The sequence below is a fragment of the Myxine glutinosa genome, chromosome 2 (assembly GCF_964187855.1).
Source record: "Myxine glutinosa chromosome 2, kmMyxGlut1.1, whole genome shotgun sequence".
Classification (NCBI taxonomy): domain Eukaryota; kingdom Metazoa; phylum Chordata; class Myxini; order Myxiniformes; family Myxinidae; genus Myxine; species Myxine glutinosa.
The window spans coordinates 159,478,230-159,504,077 of record NC_136262.1 but is presented as its reverse complement, the minus strand read 5'-3'; the positions used below and the strand labels follow the sequence as shown (position 1 = coordinate 159,504,077).

The window sequence follows — 25,848 nt, the reverse complement described above, 5'->3', positions numbered from 1 at the left end:
GCGGCCATCTTGGATTTTGACGTGGCGACCCAATTTTCAATAGGGTTCTTCCTTATGCCTAGATACACCCACACACCAGATTAGAAGTTGGTACTTCGCTTATTTTTCAAGATATTCCACTCACAAGGTTCAGACATATATGGCATCAGACATACATGGCGGCGGCCATCTTGGATTTTGACGTGGGTTGCACCCACACACCAAATTCGAATGCGGTCCTTTGCTTACGCACGCACGCACACACGCACATACGCACGGACAGACGGACGGACACACGGACGGAGGGGAAAACCATAGTCCCCCTTTCGCTCCGCGGTGCGACGGGGGACAACTAGTTTTTGTCTTAAAGATGCTGCATAACAAGTTTCATCAAATTTAAACAATATTTGTGACTTTTAGAGCGTAGACGTCGAATTGTTTACAGACGACAGACGGACAGACAGACGACAGATGGACGACGGATGACGGACACTGGGTGTCGACAAAAGCTTATGTCCAGCTGAGTTAAAAAACCGCACATGACATCATCATCCAACACTCACCTGGGCAAGCCAGCCAAGATCACATCACTTCTGGAATTCACTTTCATGTTTATGCAAAACTTTGCAGCTCTCTCTATCATTTTCTGGAATTCTCTCCACACCTACCTGGTACATGGTAAATGTAAATAAGTATTTGTGGACACATCTGATTGATGGTATTGCATAATACTATTGACCAGATGAAATGTTTTATTGTTAAAGGCTGAGATTTTATGATAAACATGTACACATGAAGGATTTTTACAAGGGGAGACTTGCCAAGGTGCACATGTTGCAGCTTCTTTGGCCACCTTCGACATGTGGGACTCTTTTAAGGAATACTTCGACATGAACAGGCAGTGCGAGCAGGCTTGATGTACAGGACAAATAACGGTCGAATATGAAAGAGCCAGCATGAGAAATTCAATGGCTTAGTGCCTTTAACCCCTCGATTAAGATTACAATGACAATTCTTTAAATGATGGCGAGAATTAAAAAATTAATTATTGAATGAAGGTATCATTTGATTAAAAAAAATTTTTTTTAGCATCAGTCAAGGCTCATGGAAGTGATGGAAGAGCTAGAATACTGAACGGATCAGGGGCAACAGAACAAAATCAATAGTAGTGAGATGGGGAAAACACCAACAGCAGGGTTGAAGGACAAAATGGAGAAGGAGACCTGGACAAATAATGGACGTGGGAGGCATGAGGAGTTGAGGAGCACGCATGGGGTGCACAAGAACTCTTAGGAAGGAAAACCTGGAAATGTGGAAGAAGGTGGGCTTGGGGGTGGGAGTTGAGGGGGGTAGGAAAAAAAGATTGTTTGGGATGATGTGAGATGGTGGAGATCAGCTGTCATAAAGATTTGGAGGGAAGAATGGGATTGAAGAAAATGTGGAAGTTGGTCCTCAAAGAAAAAAAAAGAAGAAGAAGAGGAGCAACTAAGTGGAGGTAAGCAATGATTTTAATAATCGATTTGTTTCTCTATGTGAAGGAGCCATCTGGAAATTGCTGATTAAATTTCTAACACACACACACACACACACACACACACACACACACACACACACACACACACACACACACACACACACACACACACACACACACACACACACACACACACAGCTCCGAGTGGCGATTTATTTATTTATTATTCTTTAAGAGGTGCGGCAACCGGCCAGGCAACGTCACGTCGGGCAAAGCGGAGGGGGGAGGGGCTGGGGAGGATTCCCGGGAACTCTCGGTGTATAAATGTCTGCCGCGCAAAGATCGATGCGTGCGTGGAACTCCACAGCCTTGTCTTTGCAGACACGTCGGACACACCGTTACCTCGGTAAGTTAACCGGTACGGGTGAGTGCGAAACGAACCGATCAGAACGCTGCGATATTGGCGTTTAAAATGCGCGCGTGCGAGGTTAATGACCATTTCACATCCGCAGGTAGCCGCACACACCTGCATGGCGATAAAAGTACCAATCGCGTGTGACGTGCTTTATGAAGTTTTGCAAACGAGCACCAAGACCATCGACAGGTTTCGTGCTAATTTTATAACCCACGTGTGCAACTTTCCCCTGATGCAATACTTTGTATCGATAGAGCTACGTCATAGTTTTAAAAGGTCCTGCAGGTAAGCCTCATGACCAATTTCAACGGCGAATAGCATCCTTATATGTTCAAGTTTAATTTATAAGGATTCTATTCACAATATTTAAAATGTACTCGAGCATTTACCTGCAGGACCTTTCAATTAGCGGTAATCGAGGCGGTTGATCGATGTGTATACAGGTGTGTATATATATATATATATTCGGTCGCACAGGTTTCCTGGGAGTTGCTGAACTCGGACCTCCCGCTTGCGCAGCCAGTGCTGGAATGACCCTGAGTGAGCACACGGATTTATGCAGGAACTAATGTTTAATTGGCATTTCGTGCACGAAAATTGATGTGGAATGTGTTGCGTGTGCTGCGGCGGCTTGCTGGGAAGGATGACGGGGGAAATGCAACGCGAGGGGTTCGAAAGTTACGTTATTGGCTAGGGAAAGCGGTTTCCACGTGGGGAGATTGTTGGGCGTCCCCCAAAAGGTAAACATAAAAGCTCCTGTGCGAGATGCCGACGCGATATAAGCTCCCGTTTGGCGGTGTTCCACGCACCCAGGGTCAAGTTCATGCAATTTGTCGGCGAACGGGCCGAGCACGATCCTTCGGTTTCAGGGAACCCGCCGCGTTGCTGCCGAACCGAGTCAATCCCCACCTCGAATCGTTCGCCCCGTAGACAAACCGTTGGCGAGATGCTGGGTGCCCTGGGGGCGCTTTCCGTACTGGCCACGGCGGGCGCCTGCATCGCGTCCGTGGTGCTGGTGCTTGCGGTCGCGCAGCGTCTGTGGCTTCTGCGATGGACGGCGACGAGAGATCGAGCCTTCCGGCTGCCGTTACCCAAGGGATCCATGGGTCTTCCGATTCTTGGGGAGACGTTGCACTGGATGGTGCAGGTTCGTAAACGATGTGCGACATGGAGGGATTGAGGCATTTTGCATTTTTGAAAGTTTGGGCATCACGGGTTGTTCATGCATGATATCTACATTATGAAGCAAAAAGTCCATGCAGATGACCGTTTGTGTGTGTTTATGTATAAATGCTCACGTTTTGGTTTGGGGACGTAGACCTTAGAACATTCAACAATAATAATTACAATGTGAGTTGATGAAATACAATTGCGTAAATAGTATGGTTGATATTGTGATTGTGGGTTGTAAATCGCTCGTGATTACAGGTTTTATATGGAAGTGTGGGCCTAAGCACGTGCTGTTAAGGCACATTTTAGGCGCGAAACTTCAGGCGCATGCGCGCTGTGCCCCCAGGGCGCGAATTTTCATTCCTCGCGGCGAGAAAAGTTCGGAAACGTGTTCAAGACTCATTTGCTCGGAAAGCCGGTCATCCGAGTGACCGGAGCGGAATACATCCGAAAGATCATTATGGGGGAGCACAGCCTCGTTGCGTCTCAGTGGCCCAAAAGCGTCAGGCTGCTTCTGGGTGACACGACTCTCGGCAATTCAGCGGGAGATGTGCACAGACACAAACGGAAGGTAAAAATTGTGACCCGTGGGGACTTTCCTTCGACCTCTTCCACATCTTTATTGGGGATGTACTTCGACTTCATGATTTTCTTGATTGCCTCGTTTCTTCCCCATTATAGTTGTTCGCAAAGGTCTTCAGCCGCACAGCGCTGGAGAACTACCTGCCGCAGCTGCAAGTGGCAGTGGCACGCGCGGTGCGCTCTTGGCGGGCACAGCCCGACGAAGTCCAGGTGTACCCCGAGTGCCAGGCGCTCACGTTCCACGTGGCCGTGCGGGTCTTGCTAGGCCTGCGCCCTAGCGAAGCGGATATGACCCGCATCGGCAAGGCATTCCAGCAGCTCGTTGCCAATATATTTTCGCTGCCGTTTGATGTGCCTTTCAGTGGACTCCGAAAGGTACGCCCAGGCGGTAACCTTAAATCCATAAACGGTGAATTGGTCAAACGCTGCACTTGAATGCATAAAGGCCTAGCAAGAATTTAATTGCTAATGTTGCATACACTCCAACTTTTTTTTTCCTTTTTTCTCCCCTGCAGGGTCTACAAGCTCGCGCCGAGTTGCACGATTACCTCGAGACCGCTCTCCGTGAGAAGCTCGCGGCCCGGGATCACAGCGAGGGTGGTGAATCGGATGCCATGGACTATCTGATTGAGAGTGCCCAAGAGCAGGGGGTTGCAATTTCTGTACTAGAGCTCAAGGTGAATTCTGGGAAGTGTGGGGTGTTTTATTTATTTATTTTTGCAATAACTGAGATCTAGTCTGAAATACTGTATCTTCAAATTGCAGAGAAGATTTGAGCATTTCAATCGTATCCAAATGCAACAACAAACTCCAACTCCAAGGCCTTCCCAATTGGTATTGTCAGTCAAGTTCAAATGTGCAGTGATTTCTGTATAAATTGTTAATTTAAACTTGGCATCGACATCAACTGTGTATTATGCTACTGGGTCTACAGAGTGGGGACGGTATGGTTTCATAAAGACTGAAGCTATAATGAGCGAAACCACTGGCTTAGCCCCATTATCACCTGTCTGACATTGTATTGCTTTCAAACTATTCTCATTAGTTTTGGCAAGAAACTTTGATGGAAAATAGTTCATGTCTTCTACCTACTGAGCATCGAGTTCTTAAGTGTCAAATTCGCCGAATTTTTTTTTTTTTTTTTACTCCTACGTTTGAATGTTCAGCATCAAGTTCGTTAAACGATTGGAATAATATTTTTTGGAATTTGTTGGTTGGTTCGAACAAGTGAATAGACTGAAACCACCTTTAGAGGCCATTTTTCCCCGCAGAGCAGGGGTTGGCCTTTTTTGGGCACCGTGGTCCCTTTTTTGAAGCAATGTTTTATGGCCGGATGCCCTTCCTGCCGCCAACCCTGTTAGTCGCCTCTTTCGACACACAGGGAATTAAAAGTGAACTTGTACTCAATTTGCCGACCTCGGAAGGATGACAGGTCGAGTCAACCCCCTGGCGATAATTCAGCGATCGACCGGTATTCAAACCCAGGATCCTAGGATCCCAAGCCGGCACCCTAACCGCTAAGCCAACACCATGCTAAGTGAATAAACTGAGAATGATCAAAAAATCTCGTGGATGAAGGGAAAGTCAAGCCTGAGGTTACACATTTATGAACTATATATTGATCCAGTAGAACCTTGCACTGTATCTTCGATCCCTTATTTCATTGGTTCCATGGAATTGTGTCAAGGGATTCGCTGTTGAACTTGAGATGTACCATTTCTACGAACAGATAAAATTGTCCACTAAGTGCCAAATGAAAGTACAGGTTATAGGCCTACATGTCAATAAATAAATATTCACATTTTCTTACTAATACTATATTGAAAACTTAGAACGCAGCACTCGGTAGAGAGCATGCCTCCAACAGGCTGAACAGTTTACATTTTGTATCCCACTGATGGGCCAGATCTGGATTCTGACCGGAACCAAAATCTAATTGGCTTGCTCTTGCCACTTACCCAAATCGTACACCACGTTTTGTCATAAGTCGTCCACAACTTTTTTTAATATAGTGCTATATATCGATTTTTGTGCAGAGGCACACCCCTTTCTCGGAGGTATGTTTCCAAGTAATTTTGGCTTCTTTCAGAAACTTTGCGAGCCATTTCATGTTACAATCATTATCTGGCATGCAAGATATACATGCGGCCTGCCACGACGGACAGGTCGAGCAAGTGCTATATATCAAGAATCACTTATAAAAAAAAAAAAAAAAAAAAAACAGATCAAGATCCGGATCTTCATCAAAATCTAATAATTTCATCCTTGTCACATACACCAAATTCCGTCCGAATCCGTTCCTAATTTTTTGAGATAGCCAGTTCATAAACGAACAGACAGGGGTGAAGACATAACCTCCATCCACCTTTGGTGGCACAGGTAATAAAAATATGTTTTGGTTTGTCTTGGACTATTTTCAGTATCTCAATCCGACGATTTTTTTGAACTGTGTAAAATGCACATGCATGTAAATAAATTGTAGACGGACAGGTCGAGCAATTTGCTGGTGAGTGTGGGAGCATCGACCAACAATAACACTGTAGATGTACACATGATGTGATGTTAGAATGGCATGTCTCCATCTGAAAGCCACCATGTCTCAAACATATCTGCATTCATATATAAAGATTATTTGTAGAATTTTCGACTTTGGGAGAAACCTTTCGATCGGACGAGTAATGTTTGGTTTTGTTTCCTGTTTTGGAATCGTTGTTCAGGACTCGTGTATCAGCTTTCACTTTACTTCTGCTTTGCATGGGCCTTGCAAGCACTTTTATATCGATTTGATAGAAACTTGAATTGGACAAATTTATCAACACCACATGAGAGCACATTGTCTAAAAGAAAACGATTTTGTAAACATTCTGAGTTTCCCATGCACCATTCCATATTATTATTCTCCATTCTTATGCAGCACAAGGCTGTGCGGTAGCATCATTGGCTGAGGGTATCGCTGTATCACTGATGCAATGCCTCCTGCAGGTTAGGGCAGGAATTTGTAATTTGTTCATGGTGCTGGAGATAGCTCGCCGACTCTTTGCGAAGGATACTGTGGGATCTTTAACATCCACCAACTAATGCTGGCGGATGGGACGCCTAGTTTAACGTCCGTCCAAGGGACAAGACACACATTCATGAATCACCAGGATGACAGTTTATGGCTAAACCGAGATTGCAACCCAGAGTAGACAGCTTAGAGGTGAGTGTGCGTACCTCAAGGTCATCCGGTACGCCCTTCTATATTCAGGAAGCAATTCCTTCAAACTGCGAGGACTTTTCTGCAATTCCCTCTTATCCTACCACCACCTTCATGGCAATCATCACCCAGTACAAATATATCACATCTTGAGGCATAGGGCCTCTATCATCTGACAATAGAGGTCTACAAATTTTGTAGAATTTTCAAACTAATTACGATGAATATGACGACTATTTCAAATTACCTCCCCCACCAAAGGTGGATGGAGGTTATGTTTTCACCCCTGTCTGCCTGTCCGTTTGTCTCTGTCTGTCTGTTTGGCTCTGTCCATTTGTCTGTCTGTCCGTTTGTGGACAAAATATGTCAAAGTTGTGGACGGATTCGGTCGAAATTTGGCAGGGATGTAGCGTATTTGACGAGGACCAAATGATTCGATTTTGGTGAAGATCCGGATTCGGATCCGGCTACTAAAATTTTTAAAGTGATTCTTCACCATTGGGAGATAGGGCCAAAAACGATATTATAGCAGGATATCTCAAAAAGTTGTGGACGGATTTGGACGAAACTTGGTGGACCGGTAGGGTGTCTGACAAGGACTATTCGATTCGACCTTGGTGAAGATCTGAATATGGATTCGGATATGAGAATTATTTAATTTTTAAGTGACTTCACCATTGCGAAATAGGGCCAAAAACGATACATAGCGGGATATCTCAAAAAGTTATGGATAGATTTGGACGAAACTTGTTGGACAGGTTGTGTATGTGACGAGGAAGAATTGATCCAATTTTGGTGAAGATCCGGATCCAGCTAGTAGAATTTTTAAAGTGATTCTTCACCATTGAGTGATATGGCCAACCAGGTGGAGGTATGCTCTCTACTGAATGCCATTCTTGTTCATAAATTAGATTATTAATTAATGTTTTTTTTTTTTTTTTTTTTTTTGTATACAAGATCGAGGCTCGTGAAACAGCTAACATTGATCACACAAAAAAGACAAACCGACACACAAAACACAAAAAACAAGGGGAGCGGCAGACAAGATGGGGAGAGAGGGGGAAGGACACAAAAGAGAGGGGGAAGAGGGGGAAGGACACAAACACAACATTTGAGAGCAGGGACATCGGGAGGACTTGGGGGGAGGTGGGAGAGGAATAAAACATATGAACACTGCAAGGACTCTGGGGTGAATTACCGGGGGTAGAAAAGATCAAGGTTTTCGATGGGGGAAGATAAGAGATGGTGGTGAACAGCTGTTTTAAAGACCTGGAGGGAGGAGTGGGATTGAAGGGAGTGGGGGAGTTTGTTCCAGAGGCGGGAGAAAAGGGAAATGAAAGAGTGAAGGTGAGCAGAGAGCCTAGACTTTGGCAGTTTAACCATAAGAGGGTTGCAGGCAGATCTTGTGCGACCTGAAAGGCAGATCTATTGTCACAGAACTAAGCCTAACTCATTGCCAGTCCCAATTTTCTCCACCTTCTTGTGAACTCTGCCATAGGAAACGTTTTTGACCAACTTCTTTCATGAACCAGCTGCCTCGTCATGACTTTAAACTGGAGTTTATTTTGGCAGAAATTTGTAATTTGTTCAGGGTGATTGTGATAACTACTTGGCTCTTCATCGGAAGACATTGTGGGATCTTTACCGTCACCTGGCAGATATGACACCAGCTTTAAAGTCCATACGTGGGACGTCATACTTTGAGATACAACGCCCGACACTGCAAAACAGCAGGATAGTTTATGATCTGGCCAGGAATCGAACCTTTGAGATGTCGATATAACTTGTTCACTCTGTAAGTGAACTACCTCTGCACCATCCTGTAAGACAGTTGTCTAAATAATCAGAATTGACAATAAAAAGGCCGATCGAAGATTGTAATATGTGCAGGTGTTTCCCCGCTAACTTCCAAACAGATCAGTGGTGAAGGATGTCCTACTCGCTCCTTAAACAACTTCTGAACATCTCCAACCCTCATTCTGTAGGTGCCTCTGAATTAGGAGTAATTGGGAGAAAACAGGCATTTTTTTGGTACATATTGCTTCACCTTCCTTGTTCACCCCAAGTCCTTGACCTCATCCTCATTGAGAGCAAAGAAGAGCATGTATCCCTACAATTGAACTTGCCTTCACTCTCTATATTCTCTTAGGATTTGATAACTTGCATAAAAGGAAAACCAAAAAATCTTGGAGCCATCACAAAGGAAAGACTTGCCTGAATGAATGGGAAATGCCACACAATTTACATGTATTACTTCATGGTGCACTTCAAATAAACCAAAAGTGATAATCTCCAATGGTGATTATTTTACTTCATATATTGTTTCAGAAATTTGAGTTTAGTTTGGTTTTCAATAATTTGTAAATACTGCAGGGCATCATCCAGAAACTTCTGACGTTGCCGTCACAGTCGAATCGGGTAGTATATTTTCCGCTCTTTCATGATCCGAGGCACCTGTAAATCACCACTTTGCACAAGACCCACCGTGGCTCAATGTGCTTGTGATTGTTATTTTTTTTACGGCCCAAGGTCATAAAAGTATGGCGTTCTTTGATTTGAGCTCTACGATACTCCACGAATGGTGACCCTCCATTGGCAGGCCTTTTGAATGCTTTAATGAAGTCTGCCACATGGGGTCGATATTGCTTGTTAATTGTAATTGGTTTATTATGCAATTTGGATTTCTATAAAACTCACTACATGCTATATGCAGGTGTTTGTATATTTGATTGAAGTGGCAGTTGCAAACAAGTCTTGCCAATCATGATATTTCAGTATTTAGTGTATGTGGTGTGTGTATCACTCCCCTAAACCACTCCCCACCACTCCTGGTCCCCTCACCACACTAGGAGGCCGCTGTGGAGCTAATCTTCGCGGCATATTCGACCACGGCAAGCGCCTGCACGTCCCTCGTGCTGCAACTGCTCCTACACGAGCATGTGCTGCAGAAGCTTCGCGCAGAGATGCGCCTGCATGCGGTGGCCCCTCTCGGGTGCACCTGCGGATCTGTGGAGGTGGACAGAGGGTGGAAAGTTCGCGATGAGCGGCCAGAGATGTGCGATTGCGGAGCACAACTCAGCTTGGAGCAACTAGGCAAGCTCAGCTACCTAGATTGCGTCGTGAAGGAGGTCCTGCGCCTCCTTCCACCTGTATCTGGAGGATATCGCACTGCCCTGCAAACCTTCGAAATTGATGTGAGCATAGCCGTAATTACCTATCCTTTCAACCAAGAAACACGAAGGTGGATACTGAGAACTGGACGGGCTCCGTTTCCATCCTCTGAAACCCAAATAGAGATAACAACTAACGACACACATAGGTCTGAGTTCATGGAGAACAACAATTTTACTTGATAAAAAAAAACAAAAAAAAAACCCTACAATTTCACAAGTTATTTAGTCATCTATCTATAATTCCAGTAATCTCTGTGTGTTTGTTTGTACGTTTGTCTGTGATCGCTGTTTCTCGACAACCACGGGTCCGATATACTTTAAACTTGCCAGGTATATTGCTGGGGACCCGAGGATGTGCCTTTTCAAGGTTTCATATTAATCGGACAATTACTTACCGAGCTATGTCCAAAAAACGATTCAACCAATCAGAGAGCAGCGAGCTATCGCGTGTGCCGAACGTGGCGGACACACTCTGCCTCGGATGGCACATTTGAGAGCGTATTCATTTATTTCACGTTTGCAAACTATGTTGGCGCTATGTTGGCGTTAAACTATGTTTTAAAACTAATAAAAAACCCCGGGGGGATTGTCACTGTACTCGCAAGCCGTTCGCCGTTCGCTTTGGCGTTGCGAATGGACCAAAACATTTCATGCACCAAACCATTTCATGTAAAGCGTTCGCCGTTCGCTTTGGCGTTGCGAATGGACCAAAACATTTCATGAACCAAACCATTTCATGTAAATAGAGGGGGGGATATAATTTTAGATATAGATATAGTACGGGCATGCCCTAGTTTTTAAAAATCGTAATATAAACTAATTTCGCAACTATAACGGTGCACTGGGCACAGCGCATACCTCCACCAGGCTGTATCTCACAGATAGGCCGAATCTGGACCTGAACCAAAATCGAATTGGGTTGCACTTGTCGCCGAACCAAGTCATCCAAGTTTTGTCTCAACTCGTCCGCAACTTTTAAAAATAACATGCCATATATAGTTTTTGGGCCCCATCTCTCAATGGTGAAGAATTACTTTGAATATTAAAAAAAAATTTTTTTTAAATCTCGTATCCCAATTTCAATCTTCACCAAAATCGAATCTATTCGTCCTTGTAACACACCCAACATATCCACTAAGTTTTGGCCAAATCCGGCCAAACATTGAGATATCATGCAATATATTGGTTTGAGCCCTATTAATTAACGGTGAAGAAGAATCACTTTAAAAATTCTTGAATTTGGATCTTCACTAAAATCTAATCATTTCGTCCTTGGCACATACCCAACCTCGCCACCAGGTTTCATCCGACTCCATCAACTTTTTGAGATTATATCCTGTTAAAAGGCAGGTGGACAGACAGGGATGAAAACATAACCTCCGTCCACCTTCGATGGTGGAGGTGATTAGATTTACTTTCAATCCTACATGAACTTTTTATTTATTTTGGACATATAATGCTGATTGTAATGCGTATGCGAATATATATTTTTATAACATGTTGTGCATCCAATCCTTGGTGTTGGCTTAGCGGTTAGGGTGCCGGCTTGGGATCCTAGGATCCTGGGTTTGAATCCCGGTCGATCGCTGAATTAACGCCAGGGGGGTTGACTCAGCCTGTCATCCTTCCGAGGTCGGCAAATTGAGTACCAGATTGCTGGGATGAATGATCCCGGTGTTTACCCTGGTTTAGAATAGGTACACCGTATCCCTGCGCATCGTAAGAGCGTGACCAAGGGTTGGCGTCAGGAAGGGCATCCGGCCATAAAAACATTGCCTCAAACAGGGAACCATGATTGTCATGGGGCCCGCAAGGCTAACCCCGGCTCTAGCGGGGAAAATGGCCTTAAAACGATCAGTCATATAACATGTTGTGCATTAGGAGACCATTGACAAATCGACCCTGTGCTGTATTTGATCTGAAAATCATGAGCGTTGATGGGAACTCCAAGTGCAATATTGCAGCAAACTTGCCTTTTGAACATGTAGCCCCTTGTAATATAAGGATCGTGCAGATATTGCACACCTCATCGTTGAGCTGTCTCGTCCTGGTTTGATTCCAGACAAGATTATAAAATGTTGTATTGATGCTTCACCAGCAGGTGAGCCATCCTAAGGATGGACATTAAGCTTGGTGTCCCCTCTGCTAGCGCATTGGTTGATGGACATTAAAAATCCTACAGTGTCCTCCACAAAGAGTAAGCAAGTAGATTGCAGTATGCTGAATAAATTGCAAATGCCAGCCCAAATTGCCTCCAATAGAATATCAAGCCAGTTCGTGAAAGACTTGAGGGAAATCTTGCATGCAGATCCCATTCCATGAGGAGTAGTTTGATAAGAATCCCTACATCGTTCAATTGTGCAGCTGCAGGAGTATGATATACTTGTCATCTGTCTGTCCTATACTGTTTTTTTGACCATAAATGGTTATCGACTGAACCAATATTGGTGCTATTGTCACCTGCTGAATGCTCTCCACCTCTGTAACTAATATTCAATTGATATGTATTCCCACCTCCACAGGGTTATCAGGTTCCCAAAGGCTGGAGCGTCATGTACAGTATCCGAGACACACATGACACGGCACCCCAGTTTGCAAGACCGGAGCGATTCGAGCCCGAGCGTTTCGCCGAGCCTCTGTCGACCGCACCAGGAGGTCGGTATCATTACGTGCCCTTCGGTGGTGGTGCCCGCAGCTGCATGGGTAGAGAGCTGGCACGCCTCATTCTCAAGCTCTTGGGGGTCGAACTGGCAGGGAGCTGCCGCCTTGAGCTGGCATCGAGCAAGGTTCCACAACTGCGCACCGTGCCCGTGGTGCATCCGGTCGACGGGCTCAGGGTGATCTTTCACGGTCTCGATGCAAATCACAACGAACTCTGAGCGAGTCTGTGAGAACTTGAAACGAAGAGACCCCGATGAAGTTATGCAAAAACAAGACCATCCGTGCTCGGGTCCTTCAGCACACGTTCTCCTGTGAATCCCAACAACCCACAACCCCCTCCACCACATCCAATGCCGTTTGCTGAATGTATTGTGCCTTTGGTATAAAGCTTAAGCCATTCACCATTGTAAAACGTAGCGTTTATGTATTGTATATTGCTCATAAATACCACTTTAATGTAAATGTCGCCATTGTATAAAAAGACTATATAAATATACAAAGGTTTTGCATCTAAATGTAGACATAGCCAAAGAAGTTGTGTTTACAAATGCAAACTGAAAAGAAAGGTATGTATAAAATATCGTGACAGTATGTGAGCCGCGTTTTGTTTTGACTGAATGAAAAGTGTTGCGTGGCGGCCATTTTGAGGGGATTTAACTTCAACATTACCACAGGTCTCGCTCACGGCGCCCTCCAGTGGAGGAAGAAAACACGTTAATGGTGGATAGAAGAGGTCGTCCATAAATAAATGCGTACCGGGGAAGGTGTAAGTGTACAATCTCACCTGCTGGAACGTGGAGGAACGGCCTGCGATGAAAAAAGGCGGGAAGCGCTCGATCACGAGTCACGACTCAACAAGGAGCGCCGGAAGTTGCTGCGCAGGGAAATAAATTTGAGGGGAATAAAAGCTTTTTTAACATTAAAAGTGCTACGTTTGTGACTGAAAATGATTAAATAGTCTCGAAAGCTGAAATATGTACGTTTATCATAAAAAAATAAACAAGACGACGTCATGCGTAGGATGATACTTGCAAAATCCCCCCCCCCCCCCCCAAAGTTTTCCATTGATACAGCAAATTGTCCATTTCATGAAGATTAAAATTTACAATCTTGATCAAAACTCTGGTCAACAGGATGAAAATTGACGATTTTTCAGATGAAAAATGACGATTTTGGAAGGTTGACCTTGAGTTGACCTTTGACCTTTTGACCTCAAAACTAGTTTCCCTATTTAGTGACTCGATGTGCAAATGCTGTTCAATTTTCAAGTCAATCGGATGAAAATGAAGGATATTAAAAATTTGGCCTATGTTGACCTTTTGGCCTATGTTGACCTCAAGAATACTTGGTCGTTGAATTCAGTGACCAGATATGCAAGTCCTCTTCAAATTTCAAGTCAATTGGATGAAAATTGAGGATTTCAGAAATCTGGCCTATGTTGACCTTTTGGCCTATGTTCACCTAAAATATAATTTGTGGTTGAATTCAGTGACGAGATATGCAAGTCCTCTTCAAATTTCAAGTCAATTGGATGAAAATTGAGGATTTTAGAAATTTGGCCTATGTTGACCATTTGGCCTATGCTGACTTCAAAAATGCTTGGTGGTTGAATTCAGTGAGCAGATATGCAAGTGGTCGTCAAATTTCAAGTCAATCGGATAAAAATTGAGGATTTTAGAAATTTAGCAAAGTTGGTGACATTTGGCCTATGTTGACCTTTTGACCTATTGACCCCAAAAACAATAGGCTTCTGGCTTTTGACCAACTCTACCACTTGGTGAAGTTTGGTGAAGATCGGTTGAAAATTGTGACCTGTAGGCCGGTGAAAAAACAAACAAACAAGAAAACGTCATGCGTAGCACGATACTTGCAAAATACGCCCTCCCCCAAAAGTTTACCATTGATACAGCAAATTGTCCATTTCATGAAGATTTAAATTTACAATCTTGATCAAAGCTCGGGTCAACAGGATGAAAAGTGACGATTTTAGAAATTTGGCCCATGTTGACCTTTTGGCCTATGTTGACCTCAAGAACACTTGGTGGTTGACGTCAGTGACCAGATATGCAAGTCCTCTTCAAATTTCAAGTCAATTGGATGAAAATTGAGGATTTTAGTAATTTGGCCTATGTTGACCATTTGGCCTATGTTGACCTCAAAAATACTTGGTGGTTGAATTCAGTGACCAGATATGCAAGTGGTCTTCAAATTTCAAGTCAATTGGATGAAAATTGAGGATTTTAGAAATTTGGCCTATGTTGACCTTTTGGCCTAAGTTGACTTCAAGAATACTTGGTGGTTGAATTCAGTGACCAGATATGCAAGTCCTCTTCAAATTTCAAGTCAATTGGATGAAATTTGAGGATTTTAGAAATTTGGCCTATGTTGACCATTTGGCCTATGTTGACCTCAAGAATACTTGGTGGTTGAATTCAATGACCAGATATGCAAGAGGTCTTCAAATTTCAAGTCAATCGGATGAAAATTGAGGATTTTAGAAATTTAGCAAAGTTGGTGACCTTTGGCCTATGTTGACCTTTTGACCTCTTGACCCCAAAAACAATAGGCTTCTGGCTTTTGACCAACTCTACCACTTGGTGAAGTTTGGTGAAGATCGGTTGAAAATTGTGACCTGTAGGCCGGTGACAAACAAACAAACAGACAGACAAACAGACAGACAGAAACCACAAACACAACCGACCAATACACTTGAAAATTCTTCGATTTTGCAAGTAACAAATCTAAATTAATTATAATTCACATTGGGCAGTGAATATAATGGACGATTACCACGGTACGTAATGGACGAATCGATCGGTTGTTCACTAAGATTCAGGTTCTTCCCAAGTTGGTGTTCCTGCCACACCAGAACGCGGGGGAAATGGCTCTTACAAGGAAGTTTCTACAGGCGGTTCCGTTTTATCGGTTCCTTGAGGGAACGTGGTTTTGATGGAAGAATGTCTCGACAAACATCGTGGCGAGGGAATGGAGGAATTTAAGGTGTCAGAGATTGAAGATAGTAAAACTAGAACGGAACTCGGTAGAGAGCAAAGCTGGACCGTTCATGGTTTGTGAATCTGGATTCGGACCTGAACCAAAATCGAATCGACTTGTCCTTATCCCCGAACCAACTCGTCCACCAAGTTTTGTGATAATCAGTCCGCAACTTTTTGAAATATCATGAAACATCATTCGTTTTTTTTGTTTGTTTTTTTGTTTTTTTTGTATACAAGATCGAGGCTCGTGAAAGAGCGAACATTAATCACACAGAAAGACAAACAGACACACAAAACAAATAACATCGGGAGCGGTAGACAAGATGGGGAGAGAGGGAGAAGGACACAAACACAACATTTGAGAGCAGGGACCGAGAGACATGGAGACATCGAGAGAACTGTGGGAGGGAGAGGGCTTTGGGGGGGAGGCATGGGAAGGGGGGGGGGGGGTGGGAGAGGTATAAAACATATGGACACTGCCAAGACTTCCAGGAAAGAAGTTGGAATTTCAAACAAGGTGGATCTGGGGTGAATTAGTGGGGGTAGAAAAGATCAAGGTTTTGGATGGGGGAAGATAAGAGATGGTGGTGAACAGCTGTTTTGAAGACCTGGAGGGAGGAGTGTGATTGAAGTGAGTGTGGGAGTTTGTTCCAGAGGCGGGAGAAAAGAGGAATGAAAGAGTGAAGGTGAGCAGAGAGCCGAGATTTCGGCAGTTTAACCATCAGAGGGTTGCTGGCAGATCTTGTGCGACCTGTAGGAATATTTTGGGGACAGAGCACAGAGAGAGTTGGGGGAGCGACCCAAAAGCTTGAGCGACAGAACTTCTTGGAGAGGATTGTTGAGAAAGTAGATGGGAGGGTTGTCCAGTCGATCTTTTCGGAGAGACATAGTAAGAGTGTGAGATTTGTCAGGATTGAAAGACATGTTCCACTTGTTTGACCAGTCTGTGATTTTGTCCAGGTCTTCAGAGAGTGAGGAGGCTGCAGACTGCCGATCTGAGGGAAGAGGAATGGAGCGGCAGAGAGTGGAGTCATCAGCAAAGAGATACAGAGGATTTTCCAGAGAGTCGGAGAGATCATTGATAAAGACCAGAAAAAGCACAGGGCCCAGCACACTGCCTTGGGGAACTCCAGCCTGAACGGGAAGGGGAGATGAGAGAAATCCATTCAGGGCCACACGTTGACTACGACCAGAGAGGAAGTCCGCAAGCCATGCATGGAGATTTCCATGGATACCATAGGAGGAGAGTTTGGTGAGCAGAGCTGGGTGCCAGACCGTATCGAAGGCACGTGATATGTCAAGGGAGACAGCTCTGATTTCCTGTTTGGCATTGAGGACCTCCATCCATTGTTGAGACAGCAGAAGCAGCATGTCCAGAGTAGAGTGACCTGGTCTGAAACCAAATTGATGATCAGAGATCAAGCCATTGGAGAAGAGGAAAGATTTCATATCTGAAGCAATGATGGATTCCATGACTTTGCTGATAATTGGGAGCAGGCTGATTGGTCTGTAGTTGCAAGGATCTGTTTTTGCACCTTTTTTGTGTAAAGCGGTAATGTTTGCTGATTTCCAGGATGCTGGCAGATGACCTTGAGCAAAGGATAGGGTGAAAAGAACAGAGAGAGGGTGAGATAGAGCGGCAGAGCAGGATTTTAGGACCCGTGGGCTGATGCCATCTGGTCCAGTTGCAGAATCAGAGTCGAGGTTTGACAAAAACTCCTCCACCTTGTCAGGAGAGAAGGTCACAGAGTCCAGGAGCAGTTTGGTTCGACTGGGAAAGGTGGGAACAGAGAGAGATGGGTTTGGGACTAAGGATTTTGAGGCAAACACAGAGTTGAGGCATTCGGCTTTGTCACGTGCGATGTCAACTGTGTGGCCATTTGAGGTAAGGGAGGGGATGGAGGGGGAACAAACACCAGAAACGGATTTGACCAGACGCCACCAGGATTTGGAGGAAGGAGACAGGTTTGAGAGTTCATTCTTGAGTGAGGAGAGATAGTGCTTCCTGGCACTCCTGAGGGTAGACACACACTCCTGGCACTTCCTGGCACTCCTGGCACTCCTGAGGGTTTTGGCCCTATCACTCAATGGTGAAGAATCACTTAATGTATTTTTTTTAATTGTTGTATCTGGTTCCGTATTCGGATCTTCACCAAAATCGAATCAATTCTTCCTCATCACAAACCCAACCTGCCCATCAAGTTTTGCCCAAATCTGTCTATAACCTTTTGAGACATCATTCTATATAGGCCTACCGTTTTTTGCCATATTTCTCAATGGTGAAGAATCATTTAAAATATTATCTGATCCAGATATAGATCTGGTGTGTGATCAAATGTGTGCGCATGCGCAAGATTGGAGGTCACGTCTCTTCAAAGCTGTCCATGCGCGCACGCTTTCGAAGTTAAGTAATTTTTCACAATTGTGTTTTTGTCGAAACTGTATCTTTCTTTCGGGGTGTGTAACTATTGATGTATCTTTAATAGGATTCCCGGTGTTGGTTTTTCATACCTGTGTACAGAATCGTCGGTTAGTTCGTGTCGCGTATTCTGAGGCCTAGTGTAGTCGGCTACCGTGTCCGACCTTGGCTTGAGGCTTTGTTTTTGTCTCAGCGGTTCTTCGATTGCGCTGCAATTACTTTCGGTCTCTGTTTTTCACGGTCTTTTCACCCCATACTTCCTTGTTTTAAAATCTCAACTAAAAAAATAAAAATAAAATTTTTTTTCCCCTTCTCTGTTCTTATCTGTTTGTTCGTTCTTATTTGTTCGTTCGTTCTTCAACCACGTTGTTCGTGATCACATGATCACGTTGTTAAAAAATGTTTCAGCTGTCCCCTGAAGAACTGTATTCTGTCATATACTATAACACCTTTTTCTTCTTCTTCTATAAGAGGATGCTTTCGACTTGCTCACCAAATCTATTCATTCCAAAAAAAAATTCCATCTCTTACAGTGCCTCTTTCATACATTCCCTAAACTCTCCAGCACTCCACCCATCCTTCAGCGTCCTCAAACGTATTTTTGACTCGAAGGTCTCAAGAAACTCATTTTGCAATAAATGGTCGTTTCCCATTAATCGTACACTTTTCAAAATCCAATCTCACCCCTCCCCTCCAAATCTTCCCCATAACCCCTTCCCTCCAAAACTTCCCCATCACCCCTCACCTACAAAACTTCCCCATCACCCCTCCCCTCCAAATCTACCCCCTTGCCCCTACCCTCCAAATCTTCCCCATCACCCATCTCTTTCAAATATTCCCCCTTGCCCCTCCCCTTCAAATCTTCCCCATCACCCATCCCTTTCAAATCTTCCCCCTTGCCCCTCCCCTCTAAATCTTCCCCATCACCCCTTCCCTCCAAAACTTCCCCATCACCCCTCCCCTCCAAAACTTCCCCATCACCCCTCCCCTCTAAATCTACCCCCTTGCCCCTCCCCTCCAAATCATCCCCATCACCCATCTCTTTCAAATCTTCCCCCTTGCCCCTCCCCTCCAAATCTTCCCCATCACCCATCCCTTTCAAATCTCACCCCACACCCCTCCCCTCCGAGACTCTCCCTCACGCCTCCCCTCCTAGACTCCCCTCTCACCCCTCCTCCTCAAAGCATCCTCCCCGCTTCTTCCCCCTTCCAACTTTCACCTTCATCTCCCGCAACCTTCTGCCTCACTCTTCCCCCTCCTCAAATAACACCTCACTGCGCCTCACCCAATCACCATCAAACCTTTTGTCCACCCCATTCTTCCCTTTCTCCAAGCTATTCTGAAATCTCTGACACACCTTCAACAGCTCTCCCTACCTCTTCCTCCTCTTCCACATCTTACCCTACCGCTCCCCCCCCCCCCCTGTTCTGTATCCGATGCTCCCCCTTCCTCTTCTTTAACAGTATGGACCTCAAACATCCGGGGCCTTCGCTCAAACTTGACTGATCTCTCCATACAGGTTGCTTCTGACAAACCAGACGTGATCTGCTTAACAGAAACTTTCCTCCTTCATGATGTCTCTGATTCCTTGGTATCTCTCCCAGGTTACTCCCTCCTCTGGTATGATAGACCTGAGCCTCTTCCTGGAGGTGGGGTTGCTATCTTTATAAAAAACTCTCTTCCTCACTCGCCCTGCACTGCCCTCTCTCCACCTCACCCCCAGGAATACCTTTGGCTACGGCTTCCCCTTTGCTCCCATCTTTTGTTCATATGCGTGTCGTACCGTCCACCAAACAGTGATGACTCCATCTACATCACGCTGTCTGATAATATGGACCAACTTCTATCTACCCATCCCAACTCTCTCTTCCTCATATGTGGTGATTTCAATGGTCACCATGCCAGTTGGCTGGGTGTGGGTACCTCTCTCACCAGCCATGGCTCTTCAGCAAAGGACTTCTGTGACTCACTGGGACTGACACAATCTGTCAATTTCCCGACCCGGATCTCAGTCAACGGAGCATCTTCTCTTCTGGACTTGGTTATGACTAACTTCCCTGAAAATGTCTGCTGCTCTTCTTCTGCTCCAATCGGCTCATCTGATCATGTGCTTGTTAAAGTGGACATCTCTCTGACCATTCTCAGAGAGCCTCCTCAGCGTCGACGAGTCTGGCATTTCACTCAGGCCAACTGGCACGGTCTTCAAGCAGCCATCAATCATCTGGACTGGTCTCCCATCTCTACCGCCTCTGACATCAACTCATCCTGGGAATTCTTCCAAAGTAAATTGCTCTCTCTCATGCACAGATTTATCCCATCTCGTCTTCAGTTGTCATACCCTTCCTCCCGTCCATGGTACACGGAATCTTGTGGTGAGGCTATTGCCCAGAAACAACTTGCTTTCGTCTCCTGGAAAGCATATCCAATGGAAGGAAATCTCATTTCCTTTCACAAAGCCTGAAACAAGTGTGTGTCCACCCTCAGGAGAGCCAGGAAACAATATCTCTCCGTTCTCAGGACCGAACTCTCTTCTCTGTCTCCCTCTTCCAAATCCTGGTGGCATCTGGTCAAATCTGTTTCTGGTGTTTGTTCCCCCTCCATCCCCTCCCTCACCTCAAACGGCCACACGGCTGACTCCGCACGTGAAAAAGCTGAATGCCTCAACTCTGTGTTTATCTCTAAATCTTGTGTCCCAAACCCATCCCTCTCTGTACCCAGTCGTACCCAGCTGCTCCTGGACTCTGTGTCCTTTCCTCCTGACAAGGTGGAAAAGTTTCTGTCAACCCTCGACTCTGATTCTGCAACTGGACCTGACGGCATCAGCCCACGGGTCCTAAAATCCTGTTCTTCTGCTCTTTCACTCCCTCTCTCTGTTCTCTTCACCCTCTCTTTTGCTCAAGGTCATCTGCCATCTGCTTGGAAATCTGCCAACATCACCGCTTTGCACAAAAAAGGTGCAAAAACAGATCCCAGCAACTACAGACCAATCAGCCTTCTCCCAATTATCAGCAAAGTCATGGAATCCATCATTGCTTCAGATATGAAATTTTTCCTCTTCTCCAATGGCTTGATCTCTGATCATCAATTTGGTTTCAGACCTGGTCACTCTACTCTGGACATGCTGCTTCTGCTTTCTCAACAATGGATGGAGGTCCTCAATGCCAAACAGGAAATTAGAGCTGTCTTCCTTGACATAGAATGTGCCTTCGATACGGTCTGGCACCCCGCTCTGCTCACCAAACTCTCCTCTTTTGGTATCCATGGAAATCTCCACGCATGGCTGGCGGACCTCCTCTCTAGTCTTAGTCAACGTGTGGCCCTGAATGGGTTTCTCTCATCTCCTCTTCCTGTTCAGGCTGGAGTTCCCCAAGGCAGTGTTCTGGGCCCTGTGCTTTTTCTGGTCTTCATCAATGATCTCTCTGACTCTCTTGAAAATCCTCTCTATCTCTTTGCTGATGACTCTATTCTCTGTCGCTCCATTCTTCATCCCTCAGATCGGCAGTCTGCAGCCTCCTCACTCTCTGCAGACCTGGACAAAATCACAGACTGGGCAAACAAGTGGAACATGTCTTTCAATCCTGACAAATCTCACACTCTTACGATGTCGCTCCGAAAAGACCGACTGGACAACCCTCCCATCCACTTTCTGAATAATCCTCTCCAAGAAGTTCTGTCACTCAAGCTTTTGGGTCTCACTATCTGCCATGATCTTTCCTGGGAAAACCACATTTCAAATCTGGCCTCCAAAGCTAGTCGCCGACTGGGCATCCTCCGTCGTGCGAAGTCCTTCCTTGGCACACCTGAGCTCCTCACCACATACAAGGCTTTCATCCGCAGCTCAATGGAATACTGCTCTCCCCTCTGGGCTGGTGCTCCTGCCTCACACCTAGCTCGTCTTCACGCTGTTGAAACCAAAGCATTCAGAATCATTGGAATCTCCCGCGATGAATCTAACTCCAAGGGCCTCTCACTCACTCACCGCAGGCAGGTTGGTGGTCTTTCCGTCTTCTACCGACTCCTCTCTGGCCTTGCCTCCCCCTGCTCTCTCTGGGCTCTGTCCCGCAAATATTCCTACAGGTCGCACAAGATCTGCCTGCAACCCTCTTATGGATAAACTGCCAAAATCAAGACTCTCTGCTCACCTTCACTCCTCTTTTCTCCCGCCTCTGGAACAAACTCCCTCACTCTCTTCAATCCCACTCCACCCTCCAGGTCTTTAAAACAGCTGTTCACCACCATCTCTTATCTTCCCCCTTCCAAAACATTGATCTTTTCTACCCCCGCTAATTTCACCCCCAATTCCACTTTTTTGAAATACCAACTTCTGTCCTGGAAGTCCTTGGTGTCCTTGTGTTTTATACTTCTCTGACCCCACCCCCCTTCCCACGCCTCCTCCCCCCAAGCCCTCTCCCTCCCACACATCTCCCTGCTCTCAAATGTTGTGTTTGTATGCTTCCCCTTCTCTCCCCATCTTGTCTTCCACTCCCTCTTTTTATATATTTTGTTTGTCTGGTTGATTTGTTTGTGAAGTAAATGTTAGCTCTTTCACGAGCTTCGATTCAGTATACAAAAAAAAAAAAAAATTTTTATTTTATTTTAAATCTGATCCGGATATGGATCTTCACCAAAATTGAATCAATTCTTCCTTGTCACAAACCCATCCTGCCCACCAAGGTTCATCCAAATCTGTCCATAACTTTTTGAGATATCATGCTATATACCGTCTTTTGCCATATTTCTCAATGGTGAAGAATCATTTAAAATATTCTCTGATCCAGATATGGATCTTCACCAAAATTGAATCGATTAGTCCTTGTCACACACACAAACTTTAAGCCCAGTGTTGGCCTAGCGGTTAGGGTGCTGGCTTGGGATCCTAGGATCCTGAGTTTGAATCCTGGTTGATTGTTGAATTAACCCCAGGGGGTTGACTCAGCCTGGCATACCTTCTGAGGTTGGCAAATTGAGTGCCATCTCATTGGTAATTGGGGCACTGCATCAGTGGCACTAAAAAGGCACTTCCAGAGAAATGATGCAACCAGCAGCCACAGGCTGCATACGAAACAACAACAGCAACCCAACCTTTGCACCAAGTCTTGTCCAAATCCATCCACAACTTTTTGAGATAACCTGTTCAAAAACAGACAGACAGGTGTGAAAACATAACCTCCGTCCCCATTTGGTGGTAGAGGTAATGATAGTCATAAATGAAAAGGCTGATTTGAAAATAAGTTTTAGAAAAAGACCATGGAGGATTTTAAATGTGGAAAGGGTGAGGAGGGGAAACAATCCGTAAGGTGGTGTGAGTTAACAACGAACCACCTGGGGTAAATGTAGCGTAGCGAGTAGTTGGCTTCAATAAGATGGCTGCTCTGCTCACCAAAGGTACTTGAAAAAATTGATTTGTTCAAACTTCCAATGAACATTGCACGTGTAGTAATGGCCACAGAAACTAAAATAAAACCTCAAAAACATGAGAATTCAGCGATATGATCATCACGTTTTGCACTTGACATTCGTGTTATTAGAAAAAATTCACCAATTAAAAAACAAGTACAAAAAGTTTTAATTAAAACAAAAGCCGCGTCGATGTTACACAATGCCTAGATGCAGCTGTGCCTATAACGTCGATGTTATAGGCACAGGACATCCCTATTGATTCGATTACTTGATGTTATTTTTGTGCAAAGTGAAAATATATCTCGGCAATTTCCCGTGTGTGGCGACGAATTTTTAATATATCTCGGCATTTTCCCGTCTGTTATTTCAGGCGGTGTATGACTGACCATGCCGCCATTAAAAAAAAAATATCTCGGCAATTTCCCGTGTGTGGCGACACGTGAACGAAGCTATGCTCCTCTCTCCACATTATTGTGACGACGTATAAATTAAATATTTCATCGTGACGATTGTCATCAAATGGACGAATTTTTAATATATCTCGGCATTTTCCCGTCTGTTATTTCGGGCGGTGTATGACTGACCATGCCGCGATTTAAACAAAATATATATCTCGGCATTTTCCCGTCTGTTATTTCGGCCGGTGTATGACTGACCATGCCGCGATTTAAAATATATATATCTCAATGGACTTGAAGTTACAGGCCTTTGAGAATTCATTTCGTTCTATAAAGGGCAACTTTCATCGGATTTTCTTCCCGTTTTTTTTCAACCGAGTCTAAAACTATGTTAGCGACTGTGAAAAATGAAATGATATATCGAATTTGATTTGAAATAAAACTGTGTGAGAGAGGAAGACACCACGGGCCTACAAAACAGGCCTCAAAGCTATGCGAGTTAATAAAATGGTGGATATTTGTTTATATGAAGCCTCTCCTAAAATGGGTGGAGCTATGGTTCCCAGAATGGGTGGAGCTTTGAGGTTTTGTCTTCTCTGCAAGAACAAAAGAAGAAGAACAAGAAGAACAACAACAGCAGAGGGCACTCTATTAGCAGCGTCTGCGACGCGGCTAAAAAATGAAAGAGCAAACATGTCTTCCCTTTGTGAGTCTTTGACCTCATGTATAAAACGTGACGTCATGTATGAATTTCCACTTTATGGAGAATAGAGTAGCATCGTCAGGCTGAAATATCTTTATAGGACACTTGAGCAGCATGAATGTGTGTGCCTTGTCTTCCGCGATCACTATCGCGACTTTGTGAATGTAACCCTGACTTGCAATGGGATGAAAAGTTCCAAACCATGCCAGCTGGACATTTCCCAGTCCAATGCTCCACATCCTGAGCACGGATCTTTGAGATCATATATTCGTGGTCCAATTATATATTCTCGAGGTCTAGATGTGCAGCTTGCTGTTTGCCATGCAGTCACTCAACTAACGATCTAAGCGGATTCGAGGCTGGGAATATAAATGTAAAAGGTAGAGAGCAAGAGAGAGAGAGAGAGAGAGAGGGGAGAGCAGAGATAGGAGAGGGAGAAGGAGAGATAGAGAGAGAGAGATACAGACAGAGAGAGAGAGAGAGAGAGAGAGAGAGAGAGAGAGAGAGAGATACAGACAGAGAGAAGGAGAGAGAGAGAGAGAGAGAGAGAGATACAGACAGAGAGAGAGATACAGAGAGAGATACAGAGAGAGATACAGAGAGAGATACAGAGAGAGATACAGAGAGAGATAGAGATAGAGATAGAGATAGAGAGAGAGAGAGAGAGAGAGAGAGAGAGAGAGATATATATAGAGATAGAGATAGAGAGAGATAGAGAGAGAGAGAGATAGAGACTTTTTGACTTTTGTGTCCTTTTATTATAAAAGTATAAAAAACCTTTCACAAAGCAGTTGTAAACAGAGCAACCAGTTTAAAGAAACATTTGCATAAGGATCATAAATACACAAAAAAGGAGCAAAGGATATTTAAAAGAAACCAGCAAGTATAAAAATACTTTACAAACCAAATGTGAAAAAAACACAAACAATTTGAAAGGAAATGCTCATGCGAGAGCTATGAATACATCAAAAAGCAAAATTAAGCGTTTCGTTCCTCACAGAACAAATAACATTTTTAACACACCATCTATCATAAAATTCTTGTTCTTTTCCGTACTTGCTGCAATACAGGTACTCAAGCTGTATCCGAGAACTAATCAGGACTTTCAAGGTCAACAAAATATTACAAAAAGAAAATTCACCACCTTCCACCTTCTTTTTCCTTGTTTTGTAAATTGCCATTTTTCCTTCAGCAATCAAAAAGTTCGCTAAAGCAGTTTCAGACTTATGCACAGCAAAAATAGGATAACCACAAATAAATTCAACAAAAGAAAAGGAAAGCC

The 25,848-nt window shown here is 44.5% G+C and overlaps 1 protein-coding gene and 1 long non-coding RNA gene across 2 annotated transcripts in view; one reads left to right on the top strand and one right to left on the bottom strand.

Annotated features, from left to right (window-relative positions):
* Positions 1 to 1,763: 1,763 nt before the first annotated feature.
* Positions 1,764 to 13,241, top strand: LOC137421127 (cytochrome P450 26B1-like). Its single transcript, XM_068106866.2, has 7 exons — positions 1,764 to 1,859; positions 2,799 to 3,015; positions 3,385 to 3,609; positions 3,720 to 3,995; positions 4,136 to 4,297; positions 9,666 to 10,010; positions 12,512 to 13,241. Exons 2-7 carry the CDS (start codon positions 2,815 to 2,817, stop codon positions 12,866 to 12,868), a joined length of 1,566 nt encoding a protein of 521 aa, XP_067962967.1. The 5' UTR covers positions 1,764 to 1,859; positions 2,799 to 2,814; the 3' UTR covers positions 12,869 to 13,241.
* A 154-nt stretch (positions 13,242 to 13,395) lies between these two features.
* The window catches only part of LOC137421128 (uncharacterized), a 226,604-nt gene continuing 214,151 nt past the window's right edge, over positions 13,396 to 25,848 (bottom strand). The window contains exon 3 of the long non-coding RNA XR_010983259.2: positions 13,396 to 13,524. This is a non-coding gene — a long non-coding RNA (uncharacterized LOC137421128). The remainder of the gene's footprint in view (positions 13,525 to 25,848) is intronic.

Excerpts from the sequence above, each read along its gene's own strand:
- LOC137421127 (XM_068106866.2), top strand. The coding sequence starts at position 2,815 with ATGCTGGGTGCCCTGGGGGCGCTTTCCGTACTGGCCACGGCGGGCGCC. Across the intron at positions 3,016-3,384 it reads CGTTGCACTGGATGGTGCAG|GGCGCGAATTTTCATTCCTC; the intron begins GTTCGTAAACGA and ends CTGTGCCCCCAG. Across the intron at positions 4,298-9,665 it reads TTTCTGTACTAGAGCTCAAG|GAGGCCGCTGTGGAGCTAAT; the intron begins GTGAATTCTGGG and ends TCACCACACTAG.